This window comes from Eublepharis macularius, chromosome 2 (genome assembly GCF_028583425.1).
Source record: "Eublepharis macularius isolate TG4126 chromosome 2, MPM_Emac_v1.0, whole genome shotgun sequence".
Lineage (NCBI taxonomy): Eukaryota > Metazoa > Chordata > Lepidosauria > Squamata > Eublepharidae > Eublepharis > Eublepharis macularius.
The window spans coordinates 117,554,541-117,582,037 of NC_072791.1; the positions used below are offsets into that span (position 1 = coordinate 117,554,541).

General features: G+C 42.0%; 1 protein-coding gene across 7 annotated transcripts in view; it reads right to left on the reverse strand.

Moving 5' to 3' along the window:
• FAR1 (fatty acyl-CoA reductase 1) overlaps positions 1-27,497 on the reverse strand; it is a 103,311-nt gene that overhangs the window by 15,170 nt on the left and 60,644 nt on the right. For 4 of the 7 annotated variants that reach the window (XM_054970688.1, XM_054970686.1, XM_054970689.1 and 1 more), the window contains 5 exons: positions 25,147-25,324; positions 23,869-23,913; positions 23,646-23,773; positions 17,414-17,481; positions 12,792-12,963 (listed from right to left, as the gene is read on the reverse strand). In XM_054970688.1, coding sequence (XP_054826663.1) covers positions 12,792-12,963; positions 17,414-17,481; positions 23,646-23,773; positions 23,869-23,913; positions 25,147-25,324 — 591 coding nt within the window. Of the gene's footprint in view, positions 1-12,332; positions 12,505-12,791; positions 12,964-17,413; positions 17,482-23,645; positions 23,774-23,868; positions 23,914-25,146; positions 25,325-27,497 lie in introns of all 7 variants that reach the window. The other 3 variants (XM_054970691.1, XM_054970690.1, XM_054970687.1) reach the window with 3 other exon arrangements.

The window sequence follows — 27,497 nt, forward strand, 5'->3', positions numbered from 1 at the left end:
TCCCCCACTGGTCTTTGAATGTTGTTGTTTCTGATGTCAGACTTATGTCCATTATTTCTTCGTTGAAGGGACTGGCCAGTTTGTCCAATGTAGAGAGTGGAGGGGCATCGCTGACACACTAAGGCATAAATCACATTGGAGGATGAGCAAGAGTATGAACCCCAGATGGTATGGCTGATGTTGCTGGATCCACTGATGGTGTTGCTCAGATTGATATGAGAGCAAAGTTGGCATCTTGGTTTGCTGCAGGCCTTGGTACCTAAGTCCATGTTAGCATTAAGTAGTTTATCATTGTGGGTGAGTAGTTGTTTCAGGTTAGCAGGCTGTCTGTAAGCAAGAAAAGGTCAGCAGCCCCAGTGCTTGTGTGAGAAACGTTTCACAATCCGACATGGGTTGTAGATCATTGATAATGCGCTGGACTGGCTTGAGTTGTGAGCTGTAGGAGACCAACGGCGTTCTGTTGTTATTTTATTTGGGCTTGTCTTGTAGCAAGCTGTCCCTGGATGTCATTCTGGCCTTTCCAATCATCTTTCTCATTATGTCAGGGGGATACTGTAGTTGCAAAAATGTCTTTTGCAGATCGTTCAAGTGACTATCTCTGTCTGAGAAGTTGGAGCAGATGTGGCTCTAGCATAGGGCTTGGCTATATGCAATGGATTGCTTGAGGTGGCTGAGGTGGTGGCTCGAGACGTAGATATGTTTGCTGATCTGTTGGTTTCCGGTATAATGTGATACTTATGTGACCCTCTTGTATCTGTCATGAGTCAGCCAGGGCTCAGTGATAGTGAAGACTCCTCAGGGGAAGAGGAGCCCCATGCAGTCAGCCTGGAATTACCACAAGCTAAGGACTCCTTAGGAGAAGGGGAGCTAACGGAAGCTGATCAGCAGGGTGCTGATCAGCAGACACAACCAACAGCTGAAGCACAGCCAACACCCTCTAGCTCTGATCCAGCAGGTGAAACTCAGTTAGCTGGCCCCAGCCCTCCAGCTTCACCTCCACTCAGTCTGCCTTCCCTTGCCTGTTCCCTGAAAGCCTGACTGCCGGACCTCTGACCTTGGATTGCCTGATCTTGCCTAGCCTTCCTGCTGCAACCCTGACCTCAGACTGCCTGACTCTGCCTAGCCTGACTGATTGGAACTCTAACCTTGGACTGCCTGACTTCGCCTAGCCTGCCTGCCTGGCCCCTAGAGTCTCAGCCTTGGACTGGGTATTGGAGCCCAATCCGCCTCCCAGCACCAGTATTGGGAATCTGCAGGCCAGTACAATATCTGTATTGTGGTGTCCAGGAAGTTTATTTCCTGCGTAGAGTGATTGTTGGTTTTATAGTGGGGTGGAAGTTGTGGAAAGCCTGGTGAAATCTCTCGAGGGATTCTTTGCTATGGGTTCAGACAATAAAAATGTTATCAATGAATCTCAAGTAAAGGAGAGCTGCCAATGTGTAGGCATTCAGAAAACGCTGTACTAGGTCCACCATGAAAATGTTGGCATCCCATGTTGGCATACCCATGTTGGCAAATGTTGCGGGTGCCCATGGCTGTGCTACTGATTTAGAGGTATAGGTTCTCACCAAACCTGAAGTAGTTATGGGTGAGAACAAACATGCAGAGTTCAGTGGCAAGATCTGCTGTAGTCTTGTCTGGGATGATGTTTCTAATGGCTTGTAGTCCATCCTGATGGGGGATGTTGGTGTACAATGACTCAACATCCATGATGGCTAGAATGCCGTTTTCTGGGAGAAGGTCGATGGACTACAGTTTCCTCAGGAAGTCTGTGGTATCACGGACATAGCTGGGGGTGTTCGACGTACAGTTTTAGGATGGAGTCCATAAATCCTTCTATAATGGTGCCTATGCTCGAGACAATGGAATGTTCAGAGTTGCTAGGTTTGTGTATCTTTGGCAGGTGGTAGAAGGTGTCTGGTCAAGGTTCCTGGGGTATATACATGTGTTCCTGTATATGTTGGGACTTTCTTCATGATTTTGCTGAGTTCCCACTAGTATTCATGTGTGGGATCTGAGGATAGCAGCTTGTAGAAATTGGTGTTGGAGAGCTGTCATTCAGCTTCTCGTATGTAGTCTGTCTTGTCCATTATGACAATGGCTCCTCCCTTGTCAGCTTGCTTTATTATAATGTCTGGATTGTTTCTCAGGCTGCTTATGGCATTCTTCTCTGTGCAGCTGAGATTGGATCTTGAGCGGTGGTGGTTTGTTTATTATTTCAACTTGGGCTCAGCAACAGAAACATTCTATGTATAGGTCTACTGTGGGGTTGCAACCCTCAGGGGGAGTTCACATGGAGTCCTTCTTTCTGAAACATCTACCTACAACCCATGCTGGATTGTGATACTTTCCTCACACAGGCACTGGGGGGCTGACCTTTTCTTGCTTACAGATAGCCTGCTAACATGAAACAACTACTCACCCACAATGATAAACTACTTAACACTAACATGGACTCTGGTACCAAAGCCTGCAACAAACCAAAATGCCAACTTTGCTTTCATATAGAGCTGAGCAACACCACCAGTGGACCCAACAACATCAGCCATACCATCTGGGGTCCCTACTCCTGCTCATACCTCCAATGTGATTTATGCCATGACATGTCAGCAATGCCTCTCCACTCCCTACATTGGACAAACTGGCCAGTCTCTTTAACAAAGAAATAATGGACGTAAGCCCAACATCAGAAACAACAACATTCAAAAACCAGTGGTGGAACATTTTAACCTTCCAGGATATTCAGTTGCTGACCTAAAAGTAGCAGTTATCCTGCAGAGGAATTTCAAAGGGAGATTAGAGACTGCTGAATTGCAACTGATAAATGAAGCTCAAGAGAATGCATCCACCTGGATTGAATTGAGACATTGACTTCCTGTCTCGTTACCATTGCTAATTTTTCCACACCCACTAACCTTCTGCATACCCCACCGTATTCAATCATACCTGCTATTGTCATTCACTGGCTATTATCATTCAGCTTCTGTAATCACTCCACTCTCCAAGATATAAGGACAGATGGACTCACATTGTAGCTGCATCTGAAGAAGTAAGCTGTGGCTCACAAAAGCTCATACCCTATCACAAATGTGGTTAGTCTTATAGGTGCTACTGGACTCTTGCTCTTTTCTCCTGCTGTTAAAATGTTTTCTTGCTTGATATGGTTTACTATCAAACATTTCTTATATGAGTAAGAGATTACCTTCACAAGGAAACTTCTTCCTACCTTTCGAACCTCTTTATAGGCTTCCTCTGATGTCCAAAATGACACACTACAGGAAGCAAACTGCACAAAATAAACAGTGTACCTTCACAGATCTTTTTCTATATCAATTTGACTACTGCAGAACTTATGCAGGTTACAGACTTTTTGGGGAGTATTCTATGCTGTACTTGTAAGTATTCTATGCTGCACTGTCCATTAACACAGAGTACTGGCCAGGCATATTGGGCCTCAATGTAATCCTGCATTAACAAATGGAGCAAGCACCCTAGAATAACATAACGTTTGTCTTTGAATGCAGGAGGGCAGGGAAGACCAGCAGTAGCGGAGTCAGTAAACAGACTTTTAGTTATGCTTTTCTACTGAACTTGATGTTATAAGCCTTGATTATCTAATACAGAAACTTTCTTACATCACAATTGATATAGTATGAACCCTGAAAGGCAAAGGAAAAACAGGTTTCGCTTACCGTAACTGTTGTTCATCTAGGTCTTCCGTGCAGGCACACATGGGACTGCGCACGCGCAGGCCTGCCGATACCGGAGATTTTTATAGCTCAAAGCCACCAGGGGGCGCTCTCGCCTTCCACCGCGCATGCGCGGCCATTTTCCCGCCTAAATGGACTATAGAAGGCGGAGCGCCCCACACATACCCTCAGTTCCCCTTTCGCCGCCGTACTACTCTCAATTTTCACCATACAGCGGGGAAGGAGGGAGGGCATGTGTGCCTGCACGGAAGACCTAGATGAACAACAGTTACGGTAAGCGAAACCTGTTTTTCATCCACGGTCTTCCTCTGCAGTCCCACATGGGAGATTATAAAGCTTAATACCTGGGTGGAGGTGCCACAGTAAAGTCACTCAAAAATAGAATGCAACACTGCGGTGCCCACTGCAGTCTCCTTCCGGTCCAGGACGTCCAGCGCATAATGCTTGATAAAGGTATCCGCTGAAGCCCACGTCGCCGCTCTACAGATGTCATGCAGAGGAACACCTCTCAGCAGAGCCGCAGATGACGCCAAGGACCTAGTGGAATGGGCATGCACCTCCAAAGGACAAGGTAAATGAGCAGAATCATAACATGTTAAAACTGTTTGAACAACCCATCTCGCAATAGACTGAGATGTCGCTTTCTTTCCCCTCTTTTGTCCTGCAAAACAGACAAACAAATTAGAATCCAAACGAAAAGGCTTGGTACGATCCAAGTAAAAGAGAAGAGCCCTGTGCACGTCCAACGAATGGAGGGCCCTCTCCGCATCAGAAGACTGCATCGGGAAAAAAACAGGTAAGGCAATGTCCTGAGACAAATGAAACTGAGACACCACCTTAGGTAAAAAGTCAACTTTAGTCCGTAAGACCACCTTGTCCGCATGAAACTTCAAATAGGGGGGTTCTGACGAAAGCGCAGCCAATTCCCCCACCCTTCTGGCTGAAGTAATCGCCACCAAGAAAGCCACCTTCAAAGTAAGGTAGCGTAAAGGACAGGTAGCTAGAGGTTCAAAAGGTTTAGACATCAATCTAGTCAAGACTAGCGGTAAAGACCACTGAGGGACAATAGCCCGAACAGGGGGGTACAAATTATTCAGTCCTCAGAGAAACAATTTCGAAGTGTAGTGGGAGAAGACTGATTTCTTGTCTATAGGAGGATGGAATGCCGAAATTGCTGCCAAATATACTTTAACAGAACTATTGGCCAAACCCCCTAATTTAATCTCCCAAAGGAATTCCAAAACCTCAGGCAAAGAGGAAGAGAAAGGGTCCAGATTCCGGCTGCGGCACCACCCAGAAAAACGTTCCCATTTGAACGCATAGGACTGTCTCGTGGAAAGGCGTCTAGCATTCAATAAAACATGAGCTACAGCTTCAGAAAACCCCGATTGTGAATTATCAGCCACGCTGTCAGTTTGAGTCGTTGAATGTCGTGATGCAAAACCCCGTGCCAGGACAGAAGGTCTGGAACGAGTGGCAATCTGATCAACTGCGACTGCAATCGAAGGAGAGTGTGAAACCAAGGTTGTCTCGGCCAAAAAGGGGCTATCAGTATGACCGTCGCCCCCTCCCCTTGGATTTTGCTCAGAACCCTGGCCAACAGGGGGAATGGGGGAAATGCATAACACAGAGGACCCGACCACTCGACTTGAAATGCATCCCCATCGGACCCGGGGCCTAGACCCCCCCTGGAGCAATAGCGATGGGCCTTGCGATTGTCCAGTGTGGCAAAGAGGTCCAGTTCCGGGAAACCCCACATCGAGAAGATCGGAACGAGGTACTTGTCCCGAAGAGACCATTCGTGAACATCCCGGTGTAGTCTGCTCAGCTGATCTGCTTGGAGATTCTCCACCCCCGGGATGTGTACCGCTCTCAGCCAAACCGAGTTCTGTATGGCCCAAGTCCACAGCTTCATCGCCTCGGTACAAAGGGTCGCCGATGCCGTGCCACCCTGTTTGTTGACATAAAACATTGCAGTCGTGTTGTCCGTCAACACTTGCACTGATTTGTTGCGCACGGTATCTGAAAAGGAGATCAGTGCATTTGAAATAGCCCTAAGCTCAAGGAGATTAATATGTTCCGAGCGTTCGGCCTGAGACCATGTGCCGTGAGCATAAGCACCCTCACAGTGAGCTCCCCAACCCAACAGGGAAGCATCAGTGGTTACGGACAAGTGAGTTTGACGATAGCCAAACTCCACACCCTTAAATAGATTCGCATCTGCAAGCCACCATTCTAACGAGGCCACCACCCGTCGAGGGACTGATAAACGTTTGTTCTGGGAATCAGAGTTGGGAGAAAAACTGGCATTAAACCACATTTGTAATGGCCGCATAAACAGCCTGGCGAACGGAACCACAGCCGTAGTAGAGGCCAAACAACCCAAGAGAGTCTGGATAAAATGAGCTGATTGAAAACGGCAGCGCTGCAGCCGAAGGACCATGCCCTTAATCCTGGCCGCCCTGTCTGAGGGCAGGAAGCCAGCATTCTTGATCCCATCCAAGACTACTCCTATAAATTGTACAGACCGTACTGGGGTCAATTTTGACTTCTTCTGATTAACGAAAAGACCTAACCTAAGACATAAATCTAAAGTCAGGGATACTTGGGTAAACACGTCATCAGCAGAACTTCCAACCAGGAGCCAATCATCCAGGTACGGGAAGATTCGACAGCCCTGTAACCTCAGATGGGCCACCACCACAGCTATACATTTCGTAAAGACCCTAGGAGCAGTAGCTAAACCAAAGGGTAAAACCCGGTACTGGTAAATTTTACCATCATAAGTAAAACGTAAATACTTCTTGTGTTCGGGAAAAATGGAGATATGGAAATAAGCGTCCTTCAAATCAAGGACAGCAAACCAGGAGTGTCTAGGTAAAAGGGTCAGAACCATTTGCAAAGTGACCATTTTAAATTTTCGAATTTTTATCAGTTTATTAAGGGCCCGTAGGTCTAAAATGGGTCGAAGACCACCATCTTTCTTTTCCACCAGAAACAGGTTAGAGTAAAAACCGAAGGGGGCAGGATCACAGGGCACCTCTTCAATTGCACCCTTCTGAATCAGGGTGGCCAATTCAGTTAAGATCTCCGTATGAGGAGGTCCGGAAGAAAAGACAGGGAGACGCAGGTAAGGTAAACTCACAAACTCAACATTATAACCATACTGAACAATATCAGAAACCCAAACATCGGAACCGATGGACAGCCACTCCCTCCAGTAAGCATGTAGCCTGAACCCAAACATAGGCTCAGGTCCCTGTAATTGTCAGAATTGCTTCTGGGCGTGGGGGGCGTCCTTAGCCTGTTGATGCTGAGAACCAGGCTTGGGACGGTGACCTTGTCTGCGCCTGGAAAAGGATTGTTGAGGGCTCTGGTAACTCCTCTGAGACTGATACGAATACCCCTGATAAGGCTGGTACCGATATGATCTGCTCCGCTGAGAAGATCTGAAGTAAGGTCTGGCGGGATGCTGAGGAGCCTGGTGCAGAACGCCATAGGACCGTGCTGTGAGACGATCCGTTCTCTTTTTCGACAGGTATTCATCTGTCTTCTCAGAAAAAAGGAGCGTCCCTTCAAAAGGTAAGTCCTCTACTTTGTTCCTCGTCTCAGGCGGGAGAGCAGTCGTGCGGAGCCACGCAAATCGCCGCAAAACCACTGCAGAGAGCAAGGAACGTGCAGACGTATCGGACAAACTCCTGCTCGTATTAATCTGGTGTCTCGAGAGGCGGGTGGCCTCCTCTTGGATGACACGCAGGAGGGTCCGCTGGTCTTCAGGGAGTTTGGGAAGGAAAGCAGCCACTTTCTTCCACAGGAAGAGCTGGTAAGCCGACATCATAGCCGCATAGTTAGCCACTTTGATGGCAAAAGCAGCAGAGGTGTACAATTTCCTCCCCAGAGTATCAATCTTTCTACTGTCTTTGTCAGTAGGAGCCGACATGGAACCTTGTTTGCCTCTTGCCTGCATCTCCTCAGTGACTAAGGAGGAAGGAGGTGGATGGACAGCCAAGAACGGATGGTTTTCGTCCTTTGTACGATAAAGGCCTTCCACTTTTCGGTTAGTGGCGGGGATAGAAGCAGGCTTAACATTGAGCTTCTTCCACAACTCCACAAAACCATCGATCAGCGGAAAGGCTACGGAAGGAGTGGAACCCGAGTAGATATGCTGGTAGATCTTATCAGTAAATTTCGACTCCGTAGAGGTCGTTTCCAAATCCAGTGCTTTAGCCATTCGCTGAAGCAATTCATTATAGGCCCTGAAGTCGTCCGTCGGCGAAGGTTCTTCCGCTGGGCCAAGTTCAGCATCAGGTGAAACCGAAGGAGGGGACTCATAACTCCTTGGTTGGTTCCGATGGTAATCAACCTCAGAAAGGTGTGGTGTTCCATGCGAGTCGCCATAGGATCGGATCCAAAAGGAAGGAGACATCGAGTCCCTTCGAAAAGAGCGGTCCGATCGGAGCGGACTATCCCCCATGTAGTATGAGGCCGCCCGGCCCTCACTGCTGTATCGCTCCCTCGATCGGCTCCGAGTCGGGTACGGGCTGTATCTACGGCCCGATCCACTCCGATAACTCCGACCCGATCTGATGGACCTGGATTCATGGGAGGTCGATCGCGGACGTCCCGTCGGGGGTTTCTCTACCGGAACCGGGTCCTCCTGGGAAGAGGTCAAGACAGGAACCGGGTCGGGATCCTTACGCCTCTTTTCCGGTGGGTCGGAACCGAGCGCACCCGAAGGGGTCGGTAGCGGAGAGGAGAGTAACTGCTCCAGAACCGCCTTGTCCCTTTTGGAAGAGTGTTTTCTCTTCTTCTTCTTCTTGTCAGAGTCGGACGGAGCGGATGGTTCTCCCGCTGTCTCCGAAGCGACTGCACCCTGAGACGGTGGAGGCGTCGGTCTTGACACCGAAGGTGTCCGGCTCCGAGACGCAGCTCGATCCAAGGCTGGTGCAGCAGATGAAGTCGAGGGCGGTCGGCTCCGAGGGAGCTTCGGAACCGATGGTGCTGGTTCCGACGCGCTCCGAACCGAGGAGGACGAGCGATCTCTCGGTCTCGACTCCGAATGACTCGGGGAAGGTAAGGCGCGAGGGGTCCTCGAGCTCACGGTTTCGGCCGGCCGAGGAGTGGATCCGGGCGCAGCAGATGGAGGTGCCTTCGCCGGAGGGTCCACAACAGACATAGCACGTTGCCACAGCGAGGCGTGCAAATGGTCCGCCCTCTCCGCCCTGGCCTTCGAGTAAAGGCACGGCAATGTTTACAGGCCTGGGTATTATGGGTTTCCCCGAGGCAATAAAGGCAATTAGAATGGCCGTCTGACCTGGTCATCTTTCGATTACAGGAGACGCATCGTTTGAACAAAGCAGTATCCGACATCGAGAACGAGTAGAAGAGCCAAAAACCTCATCTATCGGCGGCGAAAAGGAAACTGAGGGTATGTGTGGGGCGCTCCGCCTTCTATAGTCCATTTAGGCGGGAAAATGGCCGCGCATGCGCGGTGGAAGGCGAGAGCGCCCCCTGGTGGCTTTGAGCTATAAAAATCTCCGGTATCGGCAGGCCTGCGCGTGCGCAGTCCCATGTGGGACTGCACAGGAAGACCGTGGATGAACAAGGATTTAATGGCTGTGCTCTTCTCTCTTCTATCAATAGAATCATATACTGCTTTAGAGCACCAAAGTATTTTGTCATACAAAACTACATTCATTCTACGCCATTTTCAGCCTTCAAACCAGGCAATTTCAAAGTCATTTTAAATGTCCCAATACCACAATTCTCAGTAGAGAATTGGCAATGACTTATTATTGCATTACTACTGAACACTGTTGCTATATCTCCCAAAAATTACCCATGCTGTTTTTATACCAGCTATATTTTTATAATCAATTACAAGACAATTTTAAAATTGCCTAGATTAAAGCAATAGGAAAAACGAAGGCATTACAATTATTTCCCCCCTTATTTTAATAGTGGAAAGTTGCTTGCAGTTCAGGTGTTCCTATACTGTAGATAGTTGCACAAAATATGAGATGTAACCTGTGTATTTGGTAATGGATTTAACATCCAAGCAGTGTACAACTTAACAGCTAAAATGTCTCTAGTTCATAATTTTCACTCACCACAAGCTAAGAAGAGTCTGTATAAGATTTTTATGCCACAAATTCTCCAAGCCATTGGGCAGAATACATGGTCTCTATTCCATTAACCTTTACAATGTTATGAGGCAGGTTGGGATGAGAGAAGGACATCACCCAGTAAACTTCATGGCATACTAAAGATCTGAACCCAGGTCTCCTTGGCCATAATCCAATACTAACCAATACAGCAACAAGTAGTTACGAAGTTAGGCCATTATTGGATTTCTAGGCAATTCCTATTTAGTTTTTCTTTACGGAAGAGCAATCTAACTACCTACATTGTTCTACTTGACAGAAAAATAGAAATATATAGAATTTGACTCATACCAATGTGTCATAATATTTACTATGCATAATAGGTACATGCACAGTAACTGCAGGGACTGTCATTCAACCCTTAGATCTGCAAATATCAAACTTAATTTAGAAGATGCAAAGTAGGTCCATCATTGCTAAATGGTAACATTACAAGATAAAAATTATCACCTATCATTTCATTTACTTTCTGCTGTTATTTAAATATAGAGTTTAACAATACTATCTTACTACACATTTGATTGCCCGGAGACAATCTGCAACTCACTAACCAAAGAACTTTCTGAAGTTGTTAGGATGAACTGTCTTTTTTAAAAGGTCAAATAGGCTAACGAAATGAAAGCTAGCCAAATTCCCTGGAGATCCAACTAAGATTACCCTGCTTAAAATAAAGTACAGAAATACGTATCAAATTTAAGATACGGAATGCAAATGGATGAGTTTAAACTATCCTCTAAAGAGCAGGACAATCATTCAATTCCAAACCAGCATTGTACCACCTCACCAATCCTCTTAGAAACTCGGGTGTTGAGGAAGCACACCAGTACTCTTGGCCATGAAGATCGTAAGATAATACAAGAAGATGCTTGTATACCAACAGTAATGAATGTGTCTGTTGGACATACTTCTCCTAGTGCTTTGCTGGTAGCTACTATTACCAGGAACTAGTCAAATCCTGTGCTTAGTTGCCTAACTTTGAAATCACTCCTTACACCACCACCTGCACCTTAAGTACACTCACCTGATCCACCTGCTGGCCAATCACATCCTTTTTGTTTCAGCAAAGAATGATACTATAGACCAACTCAGGTGTTCCCCCGTCTAGTGCAATTAAAGTTCCAGTAACAGCAGCAATCTGTACACTATCACAGCTGGGCATATGAGTGATAAAATCACATGCTGGTAAAAAGTGTAGACATTTATGTACACGTACACCTTTGTATTCAATATTTGCAATGTGTTAAATATTGCTGTTTCATTTAAAACTGTCTCTGATGTGCTTTATATTCCCTTCCCCTCCCTAATATTTGGAAGAACCTATGGTGACAAATTACAGATTTCCAATTACACAAATCAGTTAAGTGAGCATAAAATCAGATGTGTGAAAAATATGAAATACTAGTCAGTCTTGTAGTTACATAGGACACTTATATAAGAGGCAGAATTTATATACTTGACAAGGTATTTCAAAAGTACACTTGAACATATAAAGTGAATTTCTTTGTAAAAAAGTCATCCTCTAATGAGGAGGGTATGGGAAGCTGCCAAACCTGGGACAGCAGCACAGCTGAAGTTCCATGCCTCTGAATGTAAGAAGACTGCACTGAGCAGCACAAGTGTAAGAAGTTGGATATAAACAGGTAAAAGCAATCAGAGTTACTCAAACTCCAGCAAAGATGAGAACTATCACCTGCTCTTGCTTCTGGTTGGCACTGTGATACAAGTAGAGGCAGTTGCCTAAATCAAACAAGGTACAAGTAATATCCTTTATATAATGAAAGAATGAATTTCTAATCCCTCATCGGACATGCTAACACCACTGGCATTTTTCAGCAGGTTTCATTCTAGAATTCTGAAAAATCAATGGTACTAATATGCCTAGTATCTTTTTAAAAATAATAATGCTTCCTGTTCTAACCTCTCCCCCCCCCCGCCACTATTGTGGAAAGAACAAAAGCTGGGTAGTAGTCACACAATCTAAAAACTGATTCTGCAAAAGAAAGCGTAAAACTTGTGCTATTTTGAAACTTTAAAAGAGGAAAAGTGAAATTTCAGTTGAGTTGCTAAATGGGCAAATAGCTTGCTTAAAAATGTAGCTGGAATAATTATAAGCTGAATGATGCTGAGATACAATGTGATCAAAGTAACCTGCATCATCTATAAAAACTTCACAAGTATGTGCACCATTTTTGTATTCCCTCCCAGTGCACTTCAGCTTATAATTTCAATAACAGTGCTAGAACAGGATAATTCGAGGGATTTAGTAATTTGCCAGGATAGGTCTGTTATAACTGCAAACTTCAAGCAACCACTAAATCCCATAAACATCCAACTCTTTTACTGTTATTGTTGATTATTTTATTAGTAAATCTAAGGAAAAAGCTCATGCCATTGATCTTACACCACCAACAAGCCTCCACCATCCTTCCAGCAAAAAAGTTAGCCCTTTCCTTCTTACCACGGTTTCTGACCTGTCAACCTGAGAACAACATCGTGTAACAACGCAGGAAGTATGTGACCAACTGTTGTCCAATACTGATGTATAAGGGGGTTAGACTGGAGTTTAACATTGGGACGCCTTATTGCTTGTTCTAAGGGATTCCTCTTGAACACCAAATTTAAGTAACACTCTGTAGGAAAAATAAGGGGCAAATGGTTTGAATAGCTCTTGTTCAAAGTGTGAGCTTACAGTGAATTCAAACTGCCTTGGACATCTTGATTTAGGTACCTAGTACAATAGGAAGATCACACCATTTTTCTGTTGCCAGAAATGGAAGACCTGAATTCATACTCCTCTTACTTAAAGGATCATTCAACCATAAGTAAAAAGAAAGAAAACTTAGTTAATATGCATTACTGTGTAAACATGGGTTTGCATAAAGCCAGAGAAACACAAGACAGAGCTAGTCACCATTACCTTGGGCTTCTTCCTGTAATCCTGAGGTAGATATCATACAGGAATGCTGGGGCCTTATGGCTTACAGCAATCCAGTAGTGATATAAAAGGTGATTGGAGGTTAGATTTACATTGGGCCGTCTGAAGGCCTGTTCGAGAGGATTCCTCTTGAAAGTGGATATTACATGGTATTCTAAGAAAGAAAAGTTGTGTAACAGCTTTGATAATAACCATGTAGATGTAACGGATTTCCATGGACATCACAATATACAGTACTGCTCACAGAATTAAACTTACATTGCTCTTACACTTTCTTCATTAACTAGCCATGTTAAAATGTATTTATATTGTTTATTATAAGTAGTGTATCTCACATATAGTGCTAGTTTTGTTCTTTCTACTCACTGTAACGCCTCTATTCTGAGCTCTTAGTTCTAATTCCTATTATTAATCCTATGTTAGTAAACAACTGAAAACAACATAGGCTGATATAAACTATACATCAAACACTATACTGCACTACAACATTTTAATCCAAAAATTTGAATTACTTGAGATTACATATACGTTCAAGTTATATTTGAAAAAATTTAAATTTACACTACTATTCTGGATTGCAAATCTATACTAGAGTAACCCTTGTTTGTAGAAGTCAGAAAAAATGAAATGGTCCATGTTTTACTAAATAGGAGTCTTCATTTCAAGAACTAAACTATAACTGATATATTAACTTGAACAAAAATGTTTTAATTAAGAAATTACGGTAATGTTTAGCAGGCTGCAGTTCATTTTTGAGCAGCGAAGACAAACCAAGTTTCAAAGCAGGTACTATGAACTGCTTGGGAACTAGATGATAAAAGTAAAAAGTTGAAATGAAAGTTAAACTCAACTTATAGAAATAGACTAAAGAATTAATATTTTATAGTTTAAGAGTCTTACAGTAATATTTTTTAGTTTTATAACCTTAATCCAAAATGCTTATATCTTCCTCCAATGCACATGAGCGAACAGCATCAGTTTGACACAGTTTACATAAAGCCAGTCTTTCTCCATCTTCTGCAGTCTACCCCTTTAAGTGAGATCTGCAGATATTAAGCTGGCTCAGAAGTGAGACTTTTGGCTCTCCCAACTTGTACAAAATCATTGTTCTGTACTTTACTGCTAATCAGTGTGATATCCTGCCATTAGTTATAGTTCCATTGCTAAAAAAAATAGGAGTGTGTGTATTCTGTATATTAAAAAATTGTAAAATTATACACTAAAGCAGTGCAAATTCTGCCAGATATTCAGGGCACTAAACCACTGTCCCCTTAATCAATGGAAAGCTTATTTCATCATGGCTTGAGATTTCAACAGGCATTGCTTCAGAGGCTATAGCAGAGCCTTTATTTTGCACTGTGATCATCTCCAGTTCAGTCCCAGGCACTTCCAGTTAAAGGATCATAGGTATCAAGTTCTAGGAAAGACCTGTCCAAAAGTCTGGAGAACCACTACGAATCAGACCACACAATTCTGAGCTAGATGGACCAATAACCTGATATGGTATAAGGCCACTTCATATGCCATATGAGTTGGAAACTTTCTGAAAGTAGACTTTTTTCCTGAGAATACCACATTTTGCAATTTTCTTCACTTTGATACAATCACAGCATACACACACTCCTCAGTAAGGCTACTACTCTCAATTACTTGTATGTGTTATATACCTAGTATAAAGTACTTAGCATTCAAAATGACATAACTAATATTTTATAATGGAGAATGCTGACAAAACTTAAGCATTTAATCTTGAGCCAGTATCTTAACACTCATGTCACTATTTAAAGGCAAAACTGACTGGACATAAGCTTCTATATCAAAAGTTGCCTTCTTGCCTCTCAAGTATGCTGAACTACCCACAAAGGCTCTGTGTATTTTAAAATGCCAAGAGACCAGTTACCATCCTTGTAACTACCATTCAAGAGGTTATCTGTATAGTAACACATGGGTTCTACACTGGCATAGAAGCAACTCTGAAAAGTTCTAGAGCCCTTGCCCCCAAACATCCTCCCCAAAGGGACAGTTTTGCCTCTCTGTACATACCTTGTGGGGGCAGGTGAATACCATCCCACAATTCCTTCAAAACAAAGCATATAGAACCCATCAATGTGACAATGGAAAAGCTACCAGCAGGGAATACAGCGAGTTGAGCAACTACACAGATGGCCACATGAAGTACTTCAATTTCAGGTAACCAATCTATGTTTCTTCTTTGTGGTCTCCGTACAGTACTGCACATGGGAGATAGCAAGCTAATATGTCTGAAGATATGAAAAATATCCATAAAGGACTACTATTTACTGCCAGTCATTTGGTGAAGCAACATGGATCCGTTGCTAAGATGAAAGGGAGGTATGTTCTGTACTGTGGCCTAATAGTAATATGCAAATACATACACCCTGAAGGTCTAACGTATGACCCATGAAAAGCAGAAGAATGCCAACAGGGAAAGCTTTTACAAACCTTGTATGGAACATTTTTATTGATCTCCTTAGTTCCAGCATAGGATAGAGCTCTTCATTCTTTTCCAGGGAAATAAACAACTGGTATATTTTTTAAAAACCTCACTATTGTTTGCTGAGAAGGCAGAACTGGCTCTAAAGGACTTCTTCCTGAAGAGCAGAGCTGCTATTAGATTAGATATGAAGTGTTCCAACAGAACAACAGCACTGAAGCTGATAACATACCTCAACCCAAATGATGGTGAGGATCCTCAAGTCTGAAGTGATGGACCCCATGTCAGCAGAGACTGTTTGGTTCTAGTGTGGGAAGTGAATGGGTAGTTGTGTATGATACGACAACTGTATCTTTCAACAACCATGCTTGGTCTTTGATGGAGTCTGGATTTTGCCATACTGCTTGAATCCTGGACAATACTGGTCCTTGTTATATGGTTGTTGTTTTTCCTGGTGGAGTTAGCAGATGAACTGGGGGAGGGGAGCTGATATAATATGGATAATGACCAAGACTATTGTAAAGAAAAATAAACGACTGTTTAAAAGTCCAAGGTTTCACACACAGTCTGCATCTTCTCTTGCACCTCAGCTGAAAATATGAGCTTTCATAAAGGTATGATGAGTGGAAGAAGAGCATGACGAAGTATGCTGATGAATTGTCACAGATTTACAAGAATACCTAATGGCACTGATTTGTTCTGCCAACATAAAACCTTCCACCTAGATAGTCTTAAGAATACTGTGCTTGTAGTCAGGCAAGAACTGGAGAAGTGGGTAATTTATCCCTGGTAGGGGTATTAAACTATTTAACATATATCAAGATACCAACACCTGCATAGACACAACAATGAATACAGCTTATTCAACTTCTGACCCTCCTCACAGGTCAGAGCTGAGCTAGGGTTTTGCTGGAAGATGAATGGGAGCTAGGTGTGTAAAGGTGAAAAGTGCAATCCTGTTTCTGATATTAGTACATACTATTTAACTGTGGTATGTAGTTAACAGCAACAGCCTTGGTTCATCATCTTTTGCTACTTCTAACAGCACTGTTAGCATTGCTAAGGTCACTGAGATACAGCATCAGATTGAACATATACTATAACTAAAGAGATATTGGTATACTTTTATTTTCAGAACTGCAGCAAATTGACCAAGCTTGTGTAATGCTTATGGTCTTCTATAGGAGAAGGATATTGCTACCCAACAATATGTTTCAGAGACAACTCAGTAATAAACTGGGACCAGATCAAGTTATGCAGATGCAAGATAATTTGTCTTCAGAGCTGATATGGGAAGTAATAGACCTAACCTGGCCCACTAAAAAAAAAATCAACAAAAGGTCAGTATTGAAATTGTACAGAAAGTGAAACTCAGGTACCTGAGTTTCAAAAACTACCCTATGGGGAAAAGGTGTATGTGAAAGGGAAAAAGGAAATGATGAAGTCGACTAAATCACACTAACCATTTTAATGGCTAAAGCTGGAGAGAAGAAAATCTGAGATACTTCTCAGGGAGCCAGTGTGGAGCTAGCAGGAACAGAGTTTCCACTCCTCCACTTGAGCCCTGTACAAAGAAGCAAAGCTCTCTCTTGGGAGAGGGGATTTGAGTACTACTGTCTGGGCTAGAACTTTCTAGAATTTCTACTTGCTAGCTTAGAATCTATATGTAGGACTGCACAGAGACCACAAGGAAAATAACTTACTTGTATAACATCTTCAATATTCGCAGCACTTCTTGTATATATCACAGTAATTCATACAACAGCTCTGCAAGACAGATGAGTGGCTTGCTTAAGGCCACTGGTGAGTATTTGGACGAGATTTAAACCAACATCCTCTAAGATCACAGCTTATTCTTTTAGCCGTTGTACTACACCAGCTCCTAAACTCATCATCTCTTTTACATATTCCTTAAAAATGAGTAATGAGATCTATAATTTAATTAAAGGAGGAGTCTGGAATAAGGAGAGATATCTTTTAAGTAAATTGAATGGACATAGAGTAATACTGACTGGAACTAAGTCTTATTTCAACTTACTAAAGTTTCTATGTTTAAAACAACTTTTAATTTTTTAATCTACCTAAACACCTTCTTAAAACTTTATAAATAAGCCAATGCTATTCAAACATGGATACAAAGTTGACATACCAACTTCACCCCAATGGAAAGGATTGGTGCCACCCGTGGTACAGTTGTATACCATTATGTTTCTTGGTCTGAAAAACATCAAGATTCAGGAAACCTTATGAGAATCATTTTTCTAGAAGCATTCAACATAAAGCAAAGAGTTAAATATGACTCATTAATATTAGTTAATTCATACTAACAAAAGTAAGTGAAAGCTAAGCGAGAGAAGTTATTTTAGAGGGCAGCATTTAAATTATTACAAACTGATCATAAACCTGATAGAATAAGAATGCCTTTACTGGTCATTTAAGAGTAGCTTTGGGCATTCCAGATGTGCAGTAAAGAGAAGAACACGGAACATGCGCCTTTGGACAAGAACCACAGGAAAGCCTAATTGAATTCATTTGTATTTCCTCTTGTGTCACTACTCTAGGATATCTTAAGTAGCTATTTAAGTACTCAGGAGCACTGTACGGGGAAGGCCTGACTGTGGAGATTATTCCAGCATAACAGTGCTACCACTAAAAACCTGCAGAAACCCATAAAGTGTTCAAGAGGGTGCTCTAATTTCAAGGCCAAGCCATACAAGGCTTAACTGTGCTGGGAAGCAAAACAGCACCTGGTGCAGGTGAGCAAGGATTGAAATAACTTGCTTATTGAACCTAAGTCAATTTGGGGTTCAGGTAACATCATTCCCTGCAACTACCAAACTGTTTAACAGCTAACATACACAATTACTACAAAACAGCCTTTCCAGAAAGGAGTAAAATGGCAAGCTAGATGCAAAAGAGACACAAATCCCTGGTCAAAGCTACCATAAGACAATGGTTGTTGTGGGTTTTCCGGGCTGTACTGCCATGGTCTTGGCATTGTAGTTCCTGACGTTTCGCCAGCAGCTGTGGCTGGCATCTTCAGAGGTGTAGCACCAAAAGATATAGATCTGTGACACTGAGAGATCTCTATCTTTTGGTGCTACACCTCTGAAGATGCCAGCCACAGCTGCTGGAGAAACGTCAGGAACTACAATGCCAAGACCACAGCTATACAGCCCGGAAAACCCACAACAACCATCGTTCTCTGGCCGTGAAAGCCTTCAACGATACCATAAGACAATTTGACAGCACGGTATGGGGACCTACTTTACCTCACTGGCCCAAGCTATTAGAGCCTGTTGAATGGCATCTCTCTCAGCCTTATTCCATCAACCTTAACCCCAAATAAGAACCTTTCACCACCATAAGCCCTGAAAATAAGAACCTTTCACCATAAACCTTTCACCACCACTTAGCCTTGAAAACTAAACTATTTCTTTAAAGATTCTTCTTCAAGAGCTCCAGGCTTTTCTCAGCTACATTCCTGTTTTTCTGGTTAGAACAAACCAAGTTAGGCCTTTTATCTGGAACAGAACATTCACACTAAAATACTGGATTCATAAAAAGAAGAAAAATTACTTGTAATGAAAGACATTGACAGGAAAATACTATTGAGTTAGCAAACAACTAAAAAGCAAAAAATGAAAGGAGAGAGAATGCCATCTTCTTTCCCTGGGTCTAACACATCTCTAATATAGTCTTGAGAAAGGTACAATAAACCAAATTCCAATTTCTACCTTTTTGTGTTTGTTTTTGTTCTGGCCACATTCTTGAAATTAACTTTTTCCCCTTTTCAGCTAAATCGCATGAGCCATGCCTCCTGCAAGCAGGGAACAGCACCCACCCACCTCCCACACACCAAATATAATAGCTTTTTCTCTCCCTTCCAAACATGATGCTGTCCTGGAATTCCTGGCATTCAAATCAAGCCCCAAAGGGATTACACCCATTCGACTTGTTTGAAAGTCTCCTGCCTTCAGGAGATTCCAAGAAATTCATTACCTATGTGAGAGTCTTGGAAACTACAGGAAAATAATTATGAGTTAGCTACTCAGTATTGATATATTAACTGTCATCATCAAAGCAATAGGTTGAAAGCTAGCTAAGCATGTTCTATATATTTTGTCCAGCTAAGTGGCATAGGGTAAATTAGCCTCTGAGTATTAGTAGACTGCAATTTCAATTCATCTTCCATAATTGTAATTGTTATACAAGTTGCCTGTTGCGTGACAATACTAGGTAGGAACTAGGAACACAAAGTCAATAACACTGTTCCTTCAAGGAGGTCTGATGCGGACATTCAGTGTAACAATAATTTAAGCAACGTGTGACAGAATCTCATTTCCAATCCCCACGTCCAGCAAACGCTGCCACTTCTTGCCTCAAATCGTGCTTCAGCTTTGGGTGCTATCCCTAGCAATCTAAGTTATAAAGACACTAGTCATGTTCCTCAATTCAGATTTGACAAACTTCCAAAATTAATCTAGAAGCGTACTCTGGTTGACAAATGATGTTTAACACTGAATATAAAGGGAAGTAGAGGAAAGTCACAAAAGAGAAGTATTATGGGGACAGACTGCCACTAGAACACCAAAGATCAGGCAGGAAAGAAGACTGCAAATTTTCTTGTTCTGGCAAACAATGAGCAAAACACTAGCTACCAGCATTGCTGCCCTGGCAGTAGAGGTTTGTCCTTGTGCCGCCACAAACATAGGCAAAGTGGATGTTACCATAATGGAGAAGACTTCCCTGCTGTCACAAGTGGCGAAGCCAAGAGGAGGCATAGCAAGAATGTCACACATGATAAAAGAGGGACAAGGCTAATAATGACAGCCTCAAACTTCTTCAGAGAGCCAGCTGGGAGGCCAGGGAAAATGTGCTGGAGGATTCTTGGGTTAGCTCAAGTGCCTTCCATTCATCTGAGACTCTTACTGGGAATACAACAAGACTGAATCACCATTCCTACCCCACGCAAGAGGGAAGCACATATGCAATCTTGAGTCATTCTACTCCACGCAAGAGGGAAGGGCATATGCAATTCTGTGTCATTCTACAGATGCCTAAATACTGGCTTATCTCTAAATTTGCTCTGGGCCAAAAAAGGAAATCCAGTTGATAACCATCAATAACTACAAATCATTTCCTTCCTTATCTGGAATAGCTTCCATAGACTAACCCCCCATAAAACTAAGATATTCTTCAGGTTGATTCAGGGGTATTACTACTGTCCCGCCATCAAATGAAATACACTGATGACATCCTTCTGCTTTCCACTGGAGAGCCTTCTTAATAGTATCAGGTATTTACTATCAGAAATAAAATGGAACCTAATGGAATCCCTCAGGTTTCAGCTAGAAAAAGATCACCTAACACACTGACTTCCACGAATGCTTGAAGAGTTATGACACTATTGCTAAAGTGTCCAATGCTAACCTAAGTGACCAGAAGGATTTCCTGGTCAATTGAAAAAATATTGGGCATAGTTCTTTACTTATCTTTGTTCCTCAGAGCCAATCAATTGCCCAAACCTCTTGTCTCTTTATATCTGTAGTGTTTTTAAAAGACACAAGTCATTGGTGTTGCCCTCTCTGATTATTTCTCATCATGATTTCTATTACTTATGGATTCATCTATTTTTCATCTTAAGTCTCCTTTGCTCTGAAGAAGTTGCTCAGTTAATTCTGTTTTCTATATCCCTTTTCTCTGTGCTTTCAGCACATCCTTTCCACATTAACACATTAGCTGTTTATCTTAACTAGGAGGGTGCAGTGCAAAAAAAAGTCATTATTCAAATTTGAGTATGTGGAATACCACAAATAGTGAGTATTCCAGATATCCAGTCCTCAATAAACTGGTAGGGTAGCCAAATAAAACGGAATCTGGGAATCCTAAATATATTCAGCCATTATTCCCTTTTGGGGAAACTATTCAGGAAGGGCTGTGTCTGGTGGGCATTTTTCCAAAAAACTCTACCAAATTTGCTGGGTACTTAATCCTGACTGTCCACTAAATAATCTCCAAGTTTCAGGAAGATTGGACCTAGGAGGGCTTTGTTGGTTCAGATTGCATTGGGACTTGCAGTGGTGACTGGCTTTTGGCTAAGGGTTGCCTCTTTGCTTAAGTTCATGGAATATAGCTAGGCACAGAAGGACAGAAGAAATATGTTACCTTGAGTGTGCTAGAATTTGAAGAGGAAATGAAATTTGGGGACAAAGATGAGTAGCAACTAAAAGGAGCAAGAGAATGAATCACAGGGTTGGAAGGTACCTCTAGGGTCCAACCCCCTGTACAATGCAAGAAATTCACAAACACCCCCCAACTGCTCCAGTGATCCCTGCTCCATGCCCAGAAGATGGTGAAACACATCCAGGATCCCTAGCCAAACCAGCCTGCCACCCCAAAGTGGCGAACAGTACCACCCTGGGCATGTAAGAAGTGCCACAAAAATGAAACACTGATGCAACCCCTTCAGCCCTCCCCTCACGATCCTCCCAGACTCATGGAATCAGCATTGCTGTCAGATGGTCATCTAGTCTCTGCTTAAAAACCTCCAAAGGAGAGCCACCACCTCCCGAGGAAGACTGTTCCACTGAGGGACGGTTCTAACTGTCAGGAAGTTCTTCCTAACGTTTAGCCAAAAGCTCTTTTGATTTAATTCAAGCAGTTGGTTCTGGTCTGAGCTTCTGGGGCAGTGGAAAAAAAACTCTGCTCCATCCTCTATATTGCAGCCCTTCAAGTACTTGAAGATGGTTACCCGATCACCTCTCAGTTGCCTCCTCTCCAGGCTAAACATTCCGAGCTCCTTCAACCTTTCCTCATAGGACTTGGTCTCCAGACCCTTCACCATCTTCATTGCCCTCCTCTGGACATATTCCAGCTTGTCTATATCCTTCTTAAATTGTGGTGCTGAAAACTGAACACAATACTCTAGGCGAGGTCTAACCACAGCAGAGTAGAGCGATACCATCACTTCTCATGATCTGGACACTATGCTCCTTTGCTTAAGGTTTCTTTGCTTGGAAAGCCTTGGAAATAATGGAGAGTGGCTAGGGGTACCTTGAAATAATGGAGAGTGGCTTGGGGTACCTTGTTCAGGAGCTCAGAGAATTGGACCCTAGGGGCCAACTTGCCTGAAACTTGATGGGTCTTTAGTGGACAGGAAGGACCAAGTTTCCTGCAAATTCAATGGAATTTTGCCAGATAAACTTGAATATATTTGAGTATTACCAATACCAAATTGCACATCCCTAATCTTAACCTATAACTTTCTTAATTTTCTTGCTTCTTCTAAAGTCTTGCTACTCATCTTTCTCCCCAAATTTCATTTCCTCTTCAAATTCTAGCACACGCAAGGTAACATATTTCTTCTGTCCTTTTGTGCCCAGCTATTTTCCCTGCCATACTCTGATTATATTTGCTATTTCCACGTATTTACAGGACTGCTAAAACATTTTTATTCAAAACTTCTTACATTCTCCTTTGAGTCCACTGTGCACTTCCTGCACTCAAGTTTTCCCATTCCCTGATCGTGTGTCTTTGATTACAAGCATCTGGATAAAGAATGTCTACAGTTTTTAAAAAGTAGTATATATCTTTTAGTCAAATTGAGGGATAAAGAATTAACATAGGTCTATTAACCCTATTGATGGATATAATATCACCCAACCAGGCCATGGAAGAAGCTGATGTCCAAAAACTGGATGAAATGAGCACAGACCTCATTCAGGGGTCTAAGAAGAGACTGAGGCTGCTGAAGAGCACTAACACATCACAGGGGAGGGAACTAGCCAGGACCAACACTCCTGGAGTGCAAGTTCATGCCATTTCGCTTTCACCTCTGCAGGCACCTCTCCCTGTATGAAACAGCAACCTACTTCAGAGGCTTCAGCAGCAATGAGACTTTTTATCCTGCCCTTCCACCAAGGAGCTCAGAGACTGCTACTTTTTTATCCTCCTTTGAGATAGCATAGACTGACACTATGAGTGGCCCAAGGTTACCCAGTGAGTTTAATGTCAGAGGATTTGAACCCAAGTCTCCCCAGTCATATTCTGACACTCTGGACACGGACATCACACTGGCTATCAATGCATTAATTTCTTGGAGAAACATGTCATGTCCCACTGTCCTTTGACCTTTGCCCTGCACCCCCCAAGGGGCAACCCTTAGCCTGTGGACTCCTAGAGGTTAGTACCTTCCCATCCTCAGACATACACAATGTTGCAATTATTAAGGCTCAGAACAGTAAAAATAACATTATTTGTCCCTAAAACAATAAGTAGCATCAGCAATATTAACTTACGAGTTTAAATCTACAATTAAATTGGAGTTGACAGTATTATAGTATTGTATGACTTAGCCCATTTGAAAACTGCATTGTCACCTGCTATACCTATTAACTCCTGAATACCAAGCAGCAGCTATTGTTGCGTTGATCACTACATCTACTGGAATAAGATCTGCAACTGCATTGTTGGAGGCTCGCATTGTTCGAAGAATTCCTTTTCCTGCCTTAAAACAGAAGATATATATTAAGAAAACTATCTGAAGTAACTTATTGAATTTTCAAAGACAAAATGCATATCTACATTTCAAAGGATGCTTACAGCAATAAAGAGGCCACTAGGTCCATTAAAGTTGTCAATCCATCCCTATTGGAAAACAAAAAGAAGAGAAAAGCTTATTGGCATAACTACTATGAAGCAGCTAGAATTTTTTTTGCAACAGTAAATACCACAAAAACCACATTGTTATTTACAGTCTAATTTTTCCTCTATCATGTATACATGAATAAACAGTAATTTACCTTTTCCTAAGTCCTTTAAAAATATGTACATGGAAAAAGAGCAAGAGTCCAGGAGCACCTAGAAGACTAACAAAATTTGCTTTCATGAGCCACAGCTCACTTCTTCAGGTACAGCTAGAATGTGAGTCCATCTGTCCTTATATCTTGGAGAGTGGAGTGATTATAGAAGCCAAATGATAATAGCCGGTGAATGACAAAGGTAGGCGTGATTGAATAGGGTGGGGTATGCAGAGGGGTAGTGGATGTGAAGAAATTAGCACTGGTAATGAGATAGGAAGCCTGTGTCTTGATTCAGTCCAAGTGGATGCATAGACTTGAGCTTCATTATCAGTTGCAATTCAGTTGCAGTCTTTCTTTCTAATCTCCCTTTGAAATTCCTCTGTTATAAGTAGTTTATCATAGTGGGTGAGTAGTTGTATGGAATTTATTTCCATTTTATTTATAGTCCATCTTTTCACTGAGACTCAAGGCAGATTACACAGTGCATGTCAAACAGCTGGGATATTCAACAAACAATACAATAAGGAAGCTTATCGCTCTCTGTTTAAAGATCCAAACCACATGTGCTAATGTGAAAGCCCTGTGGATATATCTGTTTCAAAACTACCATTAGTTTTGAACTCCTTCCAATTCTATAGTTGGAACAATTTGTAAGATAAGAAGTTATCCCATTTCTAATTAAAGCATTTATGACAAAAACGACTGAGCTACCTTGGTAGGGATCACATCACTTACATTGATCATACAGAACCATTATCAGTGATTACACATTACTACTTATATTGCACTTATTAACCCTTGTCACAGAAATCTCAGTTAGAAGCAAGATTTCCTCAGGGCCGAGCACACATAATTTATCAAATGAAGTATGCCTCAGAACAAAGAGTTCTAAATACATTTATCATGTGGCTTCCCTTCACACACAAAATTTGAGGGAAAAAGGACATAGGGCCAATCCCCAATCAAGCAATACTGGGTTGTTGTTTTTTACATAGCTCTAACACTCTTCAACATTTCATCATATTTGTTGACTAGTAAACACTGATATTTGCTAGTTAAACAAGAAAAACTGACTTACTGGGAAAGGCTCCTTCCAGCTGGCACCCACAATTGATGGCCTAATAATAGCTATGTTTAGTTTCGCACCTTCTTGTTGAACAATGTATTCTGCTAAAGCTTTTGTATATGTGTAAGTATTAGGCCTATCTCCGATCAGTTTTGGAGTAATATCATTCACTAGGCTGTCATCCATCCACCTACAGAAAAACATTCATGTTTAAAATATTTATATCCTGCTCTTTTATTCTAGCGTTTCCAAGTAGGACTTTTGTATTATATAAAATTATATTCACACACCCACTTTAAAACAGAAAAAAGGACACTTTGAAACAGTTTTCTAGTTTATACAACTGACAACTAGTTATTAAGCTTTTAGGTCATTTTCAAAAACAAGTGGAAAATCGTATTTTACCTCAATTTAAGTGACCATTTGTTACTAAAATACTGAAGGCAGAAAAGCCGACAACGTGGATATTTCACATCACTGATCTGAACCAAAGGCATGGGGCTGGAAGTTGACTTCCATGCACAGAAAGGCACCACTAAATTCAAGTTTAGTTTCAATTCAACCAATTAAATATTACAAAAGGTAATGTAGCAGTTTCAACTACTCAATGAAAAAGATACTGAACAGGTAAAAAGTAGTTGTTCCCTTTTTTCCACCCAACACACAAATCAATATACTCACTGGCTGCTGGTTTGCTTCCAGGCACAAAGTTCCATTAAGACCTATAAGGACCCACGGGGGTCATCCCCTTCTCTCATTCCACAACATTTCTCCTGTTTTGTCTGTATTATTTATGCCAATAAAGGTTGCTGTGCTCTCTCATATAAGCCTGCCCAGCAATAATCAGAGGCTTTGTTCTGTGTAGTCACACTGTCAGAGGTTAGATGGGTAAGCACAAGAAACAAAGCCTTTTCAGTGATGACCCTCAGGTTGTGGAATTCCTTCTCTTAGAAACTTGCCTACCACTGAATTTATAATCTTTGGGCAAGGGCAGTTTTATTCTCTGGAGGTTTTTAGATTTTCTCCTGAATTATGCAGTTTTATTAGCTACTCTATTTGTAGACCATTGTCTTTCAGAAGGCTCTTAATTTTAATGGAGGATGTTTTAGAGGATTTAAACATCTTTATTCCATGTACTGTCGAAGGCTTTCACGGCCGGAGAACGATGGTTGTCGTGGGTTTTCCGGGCTGTATTGCCGTGGTCTTGGCATTGTAGTTCCTGACGTTTCGCCAGCAGCTGTGGCTGGCATCTTCAGTAGTTCCTGACGTTTCTTGGGGCTACACCTCTGAAGATGCCAGCCACAGCTGCTGGCGAAACATCAAGAACTACAATGCCAAGACCACGGCAATACAGCCTGGAAAACCCACAACAACCATCTTTATTCCAATTTATTCTACTGCTCTTTTAAATTGCTTTTATTTGCATGTATTTTTATCTGACCTTGCTAGTGTTTTATACATTTTAATGCTTAGCTGGTTTATTGCCCTTTGTTGTAAGATGCATCATTAATATGGGAAGGTGGTATATACACTTTTTAAATATCACACTGGCCATTCATTTCCAAAAAGACCTTTTCATAAAAAGTCCAGGCTTTTCATAAAAAGTCCAGGCTTTGTTATGGTTAAAAAAATCTAACAACTCCTACATGAAGCCAAAGATCAAATTAGAAAAAGCAGCTAAACAGAGCAAAAAAGGCTATTATATAAACTAAACAGTAAAATATTCAAACTAAGGCTTAGATAAGAGCTGTCAATGTTTGATATTTTTCTGAAGGGTTTGTTTGGTATTTAAGCAGGTCATAACGAATAGCATAAAAATTAAGGTGAAATTCACAGTCATTAGCAAGAGTTCCAATGGGATGGAAATTATGCCTTAAATTTAGTTCATCTTCCACTTTCTAAGAAAGTTTTTGAACTTCGTGGGTTAGGATGACTATGGTTTCAGAACATGGGAAAAAAGACAAATGTTTCTAGTCACCTACTAAAAAGTAGCAAAATAAAAAAGTAATTAAGGTTTGTGTGTTTTAATTCTAAGCATTTTAAAATCTGCGTTTAGTTCTTTGATTTTAATTATATATGTTTTGTAATACACAGTTGTTAACTGGACTGTTATATTTCACGTCCCTGCAACCTAGTATTGCATTATTTACCACCTTGAGTCTGAGATAAATATAACCTTGTGTCAACTATTAAATTGCCATCCCTTTTTATTGTATTAATGTTTACATATAGAATGTTTTTCAGCTATGATCCAGCATCCAGATTCAGGAAAATGTTATGCAAATACACTAAGTATACCAGTTTGATGACTGGTTGTACAATATTGTGCCTGATAGCAGCACTGATGCCTACACCTTCTTTGA